Raw genomic sequence first — 7,433 nt, 5'->3', positions numbered from 1 at the left:
ATTCTAATTTTCTGATATGATGAATTTGAGATTTTCATTTGTTGTCATTTGTAATCATCAAAATTAAACGAAATAAACATTTGAAATATATGAGTTTGTATGTAATTTATGAATATAATATACAAGTTTCACTTTTTAAATGGAATTACTGAAATCAATCTACTTTTTCATGATATTCTAATTTTATGATCAGCACCTGTAATAGAGAGAGCGAGTGAATGGCTGAATGAGAAACGTGTTTTAAAGAGGATTGGATAACACGATACAGGTAAAAAGGGCTATAGAAGTGTGGATCATTAACCTAATCTAATGTGCTGAACATTGGTTTAGCCCTGACTGCTCATTCCAGTGATTAAGATGGTCTACCACCTTTGTCTTACACTTACATTAGCATCAATCTGCTCATCGTTGGGTAGACTGCAAACAGAAGTTAGTAAGAGCCAATTTAACCTAAAGCTACAGCTCAGATCTTTAGAGGAAGAGAGGTTTGGTGGAAAGGTTATGATTAATTAATATTTTACCTGTTGTAAATAGCTGTTTGAACTGTCACACTTTGGAGAAATAGTTTCATTCTGACCAGATCCATGAGATAACGACTGAACTCAAGTGGGGCCAAGACCAATGAGGTCCGTTGCCATCTTAAGAGGAACCCAAGTTATTTTTAAGTTATTTTTTTACAAATGGCATCAGCGAGCTGTAGAAGTTCAAGCACAGGCGGAGGCACTTCCTGTAGGAGCATTATAATATTTCTGCCAAAATAACCATGTAATGTAAAATAGACAGCAATTTAAAGCTTTTCAGACAACAAAAATCCACTTTGTTCTCGGCCTCACTCAGACTAGCTGTTAGCTCGTTAATCTGGGCAGAAAATAAACTTAATTTCCCCAAACTGAGGCCGTTTAGAAACCTGTCTACAACAGGTAAGATGTTATTTGTTCATAACCTTTCCACAAAGTGTCACATCAAAAAATCTGGACTCTCCGTTAAATAGTTTCAGCCTGAGAAAACTTTAAGTAATCACAAGCTAAGTTATCCCAAATCTGCTCGGAAAACATCCGAAGAATTTAAAAGACAAGAAAATCCTTACAGTAACAAAGGTAAACACAAAATACCTGATGAGAGAGGGTTTTCTCTCAGCAAGCCAGAGATGGTTGCCATAGCAGCCGCTCCATTAAGTTGACAGTAGGAGTGCATTAATCTGACCCTGCAAGCTCCAGAACCAACATCCTCTGAGCCCTGGACCAACAGGAAGTAGACGGCGCTCTCACCTTTCACCTCGACATCAGGCACTGCAGGGAAAGGCAGCAAGGACAGGAATTATTGTAAATACAGAAAGCAGCCTGTGGTGGAGAAGAAATTTGTCATGCTTTATGAAGTTATCAACTGCTATCAGGAAGCTAATCATTCAATTTTCTTGGGGGGGGGGGGTCTTTTTTTTTTCTAATACTTAATTAGTACATTTGAGCATCGAAGCGTACAAAATACCTAAATCCTTGCAGTCTAATTTGCTGCATCAAACAAATTTACTCAAGCATATGGTAATAATTGATAGAAAGTTTGATCATGATTTGCTCAGATATTTCCAGCAGTGTTTCTCGCATCAGTTCAGCCACACCTGTGGTTTAAATTTCCAACAAAGATTTCAATAATTCAGTCCAGTTGTCGTAAACGGCTGAATTCAGAAGATGACATGGTACGTCTTTGTCAGTTTCTCATAAATCAAAGCTCGAAGAGGTCTTACCAAGAAAGGACTTGGGTCTCCGGGCTAAAGACTCCTTCCAGCGCTGGGAGCTTAGCTGGCCGGCTGAAGGCTGGGCAACAGGAGTGATTGTGCAGGACAGGCTGAACAATGCTCCAACCTGGAGGTAGAAGCACATCAAATAAACACAAGCTGAGCGATCCCTTCAACAACACACAGGAAATAGTTAGTTTAGTTAACTAGGAAATGGTTTGTGGAAGAGCACAAAGAGTGAGGAGTACCTTTCCACAAAGTGACCTCAGCTGGTCCAGGAGAAGTTTAGCTTTCTTTGACTTCCCAGACAGGCCTCTTTTTGTTGGTCGTAAAGGAACAATTTAAGGCTTGCAGGCTTTTCACATTATTCTTCTGCATTTTTATTGTCTTCGTTTGTTTGATCAACAGTGAATGGTGTAATAAATCATCTTCTGTGCGATCTGTGGTTGTCTCTTCTAAAGGACTGTTAGAACCAAATGATTTTTTATTATATCCCCAAACCTCAAAACCTGAGAGCTAAAATAAAGGTGTATTAACCTTTTTTTTACATAAAAGTACACATTATGCCATTTTGGTATGCTTTTCAAACACACACACACACTCTTAGGTCCTTACAAACACCTAAATGTGAGGATACAGTTCAAACTTGGTGCTGGACATCAGAAAGCTGGGCAGGTCTGACAGATCAACCAGCTGAACCAAGTCCAAAACTGGTGCGTAGTACTGGAAGACCTGCAAAAGCCAGGACAAACAGAGAGTGGGTGCCATGAACTCAACAGACAGAATTAAAAAGGGAAAAAAGGGGAAGCTTTGTGAGAATCGACAACTAAACAGAAAAAAACTACATTTTTACAACAGAGGATATATAAATATAGACGTTCTGAATAATCATTGTGGTCTGTGACGCAGCAGCTTCAGGATCTGAAGACCTTCTATCAGTTTAATGACTGAGCTTCAGCAACAAAAACCAACTCAGATTCTGATCATTTCATTTTTCTACTCAGACAAACTTCTCTGTACACAAATTTCTAATGAGCTAATTAAAAAAAAAAACAAGTTGAGGTTCTTTTAGGAAAACAAAACACACAAAGATGTTTAATGCCACCGTTTGATCAGCCGGGCAGAAAGATGCCTAAAAAATATTTACTATTTATACATGATGCTGATGAGCTTATTAGCGTTACAGTGGAATAAAGTAGTAAATTTAATGACATATAAAAATGGGTTAAATCCATACACGGTTACTATATTACTGGACTTATTCTAGTGAATTTATATTATAAAAATATTATAAAAATTCTATTTTACTTTAAAGCATTGTTCTGTGAAACAGTTAATCATTCTCTCTATAAAGAAAGAAAAGAAATATTTAAATTAATTAAAAAAACATCCAATTATTATGAGGAGACAAACAGATCCCAACTTGAATTTTTAACATTAAACTCTAAAACACAGCCAGTATTAGGAGGTAAAAATGTGCTAATACGTCTAATAACGTTACTAAAATATGATCAGATATTTTCATTAAATGCATTTTTTCTTGTTTAAGTAGTTCAGTTATTAGGTTAAGTTCATGTTACGCAAAAATATTTTTTGACTAGTGATCACATGTGGCTTTAAATTAAAGATTGATAAAAAAAATTGTGACAAAGTAAATTTATTACGCCTGTCGTCAGAGAAGCTTTATATAAAAAGTAACACGTGTAACTTGACTTTTTACATTTTTGTGTGAGCTGTTCACTGGGGACAGAAGTGTCTGGTTTAGTACATAAATAACATGTCATTTATACTAAAAAAAAACAAATAGTTTTTGTCTTTTAGCTTTTTTTAAACATATGTTTTAAAGTTCAAGTTATTCTGCAGTCCTTTATCCCAGCAGGTGCTGAGATGTAATAGTCTGTTGTCGTCAGCGTAGGGTTTTTTTTTTAAGCCAAAACAATCATTGCCATCTGCTTCTCTGTACGGGAGTCTGATGAGATCACAGACACACACTCCCCGTCTCATTCTCCACGGACGAGTAAATGAGCCGAAACGCAAACACACACAGACACATACCTGAATAACAGAGCAGTTCTCCCCTCATTATAGAGCACACACACACACAATAGACAAAATAAACACAACACGCATATTACAGATATAAAAATCCCTCCATATTATAATAATATTGATGTCTAAAGTGCTGGGATTTTTTTCCCTCTATCTTTTTAATGTCAGAATCTTCTAAACTGTGTTTATTGCTTCCCTAATATGAGTAAAGTTTGTCTGTGTGTGTGTGTTTATGTGCGGCTCAAACCAGCCTGTAAATTCTTGTGGGAGAGCTCCTGTGATGTTTAATTTTTATGCTTATTAATCTACATAAGAAAACCCATTACTGCGCCATAGCGGGCGACGCAATAAAAGCGTTGTCAAAAACACTGTCATGCAAATAAACGAGCACATTTAAAGAGCACGTTTTTTTATGGCAGACAATACACACGCACAATATAAATGCTGCATGTTACAGCAGTGATGCTTTTTTATAAATTAGCTTGTAAAACAAACAAAAAAAACCCAAACCCTACAGTTACGATTCATCTCTGAGCTGGTGGCTGTTACGGCAGAGAAATTAAAAGCAGGTAAGCTGCAATTTCTAGAGTGGTAAAACAGTTTTATTGGGAGTTTTCTGAGGAACGTTTCTCACTGTTTTCCCGCAACTACAGTAACAACGAGACATTACTCACAGCAGGTGTGCATAAGTACAATTATCTAAATCATTTAGACCGGACAATGTGAAGACCTGACAGCTTCCCTGAATAATGTGCAGGTTATATATACAGCTGAGGTGATGTGTGGAGGAGGTAATTATTAAATAATAAATCATTATGAGTGAGTATGACTGCAGATAATATATAATGTTTTCTCCCCTTTGCTGCTTGTTTTTTGTTGTTGCATTCCACTCATTCGTCAATACTGCAGAACGTGGAGAGAAAAGTTGTCTTTATAAAAACAAAAACAGCCACTGCCGGAACGTTTGATAGCTTTACCCTCACCTTTCCTTTTCAAGACAAGCGTCACTCTCAATTGCAGTGAGAACGCAGCACACAGATCAGATTATTCCATACATTTAACCAGGTAGCTCGATACAGAGACGAGATCTGATACTTTCTTAGGCTCGTGTTTAAAAATAGCACATTTTACTACCAGTATTTATATATAAAGCTTACACATTAATTTGATAAATTACATGGTAGTTTGACAGGAAACTAATTAAAAACTATTTTGATAGAAGTGTAATTAAATTATCAGTCAGTGGTATTAAAAATCCAGCTGCAGCAGGACAAGCAGTTCGATCGGCCTAATCAGGGAGCTAAAGTGATTTTAATAAACGCTTGTGGGGGAGAGGGGATGGGAGGACAGGACGGGGATAAGTAAACATTTAACTTTGAGTAGTTTGTTTCTGACGCTTTGTAATTTGCACTTTGTGGGGCTGTGGCTTCCTGGCGAGAAGGTCGCAGGATCGGATTCCTCTCACAGACCAAAAACATGCATCTTAGGTTCATTGATAACTCTTAAATTGTTCCTAGGTGTGAGTGAGAGTTAAAGGTTGTTTGTCTCTATGTGTCTCTGTGATGGACTTGCGACCTGCCCAGGGTGTCCCCCGCCTCTCGCAACTTGACAGCTGGAGATAGACAGCAGCTCTCCACAACCCGGATAGGAAAAGTGGGTAAAGAAAATGGATGGATGGATGGATGGATGGATGGATGGATGGATGGATGGATGGATGGATGGATGGATGGATGGATGGATGGATGGATGGATGGATGGATGGATGGATGGATGGATGGATGGATGGATGGATGGATGGATGGATGGATGGATGACACTGATTGAGATTCTAGTTGTTTTATTCGGCCATCATGAAATCCTGTAACTCACGTTTAAAGCAACTGGAAGACACGAAAGAATCTGATGTTTTTATAGATCATCTCATCGCACGTATTATCATCAGGACAGAGAAAGTTGCAACATTTATGGCATTATTTTTTTTCTCATTCAAAGAAGTTATTTATGGAATTCAGCAACACGGTTTTGAGCGGAGTAATAACTGCGTTAAATTAAAGGTGGGAGAACTGAGACAAGATAAAAATTGTAAGATGTCTTAATAAGACAGTGATTGACAAGCACCATTTATGACTCAAAGTTTAAATTATTGAGAAGAGGTTAGAAATGTTAATATGTCTTAAAGTATGCAACCAAGAATCTAGACAAAAAAAATTGTAAACTATGATAGGCCATAATGAAAACATTTTCCATGTTGAACCCCTGAACAGTGTCCTGTATCTGTACTATAAAAAAAAGCCATTTTCTGAATTGGGCATCTGGGAGAAAAAAAGGTCAGCACCTATTTAGAAAACTAAAACGCATTTAGTTTGTCTCAGCTGATGGTCCTGGGTTTGATTAAAAGGCAATCAGGAAGGAAGGATCACCTCCATGTGTCTGCAAGAAGTCATTAGACGATGAACCTGCATCAAACCCCGTTCTAGTGAACAGCTGGGAGGTTCGACGGGGGCGGCCGAGGTTGAAGGAACATTTTAACAATAAATAAAAACCTAATCACCCGTCTACTCATCCCATCCATCCATCAAAAGGTTCCTTAGAGATCAGATGTACACACATTACCGGAGATGCTTCGTTATGGTCTGTTTCTCAAGCTACAATTTTCAAAAACCCTCAACTTGGCAACATTTCTCAATCCAAGGCATTCACATTGGCAATCCTTCAATTAAAATGCACACCCTACAGCATTGTGGCGGAAGACTGTTTACTACTTGGGGCACAAATCTCTGTCAGGGAGAACAAAAACGAAATTATTCAGATGTTGGAACCACAAGCTGAAACCAAACAGCGACTCGCTCTGATTAAAACTTCATCCTGAGGACCACGTTGCGAATTTGGCGTGATCCGTTCCCCTTTAATTAACTTTGGTTAATTAAAAAAAAGCAGCGGCGATGCAGGAAGTTTCTGTTTTCAGAGACTTACCTCAGAGTTAAGCTTGTGATCTGTAGTGGTGTAAGGGCCTTGCAAGAGGCTCGACTCTGATGTCTGATGCACGGGAAAGCGCAGAGAAAAGCCATCAAAGCGGAGCTCTGATACATACTGATGCAAACACACACACACACACAGAGGGGGGAAAAAAGGATTTGATAAATTACTCACAAGTTCTCTCGTCGCAGAATGAATAAACACAACAGTTTGATATCTCGTGTGGAAGGTTAGATGTCAAATAAAAGCCGTAGTGTTCCTTAAAAGAATGCGTATCGCCCACTGCCTTTCATGTCAGAGCTTTAAACTAAATTCAAAAAAAAGTTAAAAAACAAAAACAACTGGACTTCTATTCTGTAGCTAAAGACGTTTCGCTTCTCATCCGAGGAGCTTTCTCAATTCAGAAATAGAGAGTGTGGAGTTGGGCTTTTAAAGCTGAGATGTGATGTGAGCTGGATTGCTTGCAAATTGTTCTCACTCTCCTAACACTGGAGGCTCGTTAGAATCCTTGTTTGTCTGACTCACTGAGGGGCCACTCTTGTCACATGAGTGCAGGTGTTGATTGGAGTGAAACTGACTGGGGATCACTCCGATCAACACCTGCACTCATGTGACAAGAGTGGCCCCTCAGTGAGTCAGACAAACAAGGATTCTAACGAGCCTCCTTTGTTAGGAG

At 38.4% G+C, this 7,433-nt stretch overlaps 1 protein-coding gene across 1 annotated transcript in view; it reads right to left on the bottom strand.

The window, feature by feature from the left end:
• Window positions 1–7,433, bottom strand: part of LOC108232257 (MDM2 binding protein) — a 30,918-nt gene that overhangs the window by 14,998 nt on the left and 8,487 nt on the right. Inside the window, exons 8-12 of the mRNA XM_017409899.3 lie at window positions 6,755–6,871; window positions 2,370–2,464; window positions 1,981–2,047; window positions 1,742–1,859; window positions 1,113–1,289 (exon numbers count right to left, since the gene is read on the bottom strand). Coding sequence (XP_017265388.1) covers window positions 1,113–1,289; window positions 1,742–1,859; window positions 1,981–2,047; window positions 2,370–2,464; window positions 6,755–6,871 — 574 coding nt within the window. The remainder of the gene's footprint in view (window positions 1–1,112; window positions 1,290–1,741; window positions 1,860–1,980; window positions 2,048–2,369; window positions 2,465–6,754; window positions 6,872–7,433) is intronic.

Source organism: Kryptolebias marmoratus, linkage group LG16, assembly GCF_001649575.2.
Source record: "Kryptolebias marmoratus isolate JLee-2015 linkage group LG16, ASM164957v2, whole genome shotgun sequence".
NCBI classification, from domain to species: domain Eukaryota; kingdom Metazoa; phylum Chordata; class Actinopteri; order Cyprinodontiformes; family Rivulidae; genus Kryptolebias; species Kryptolebias marmoratus.
This window is presented reverse-complemented; position numbering and strand designations above follow the sequence as displayed.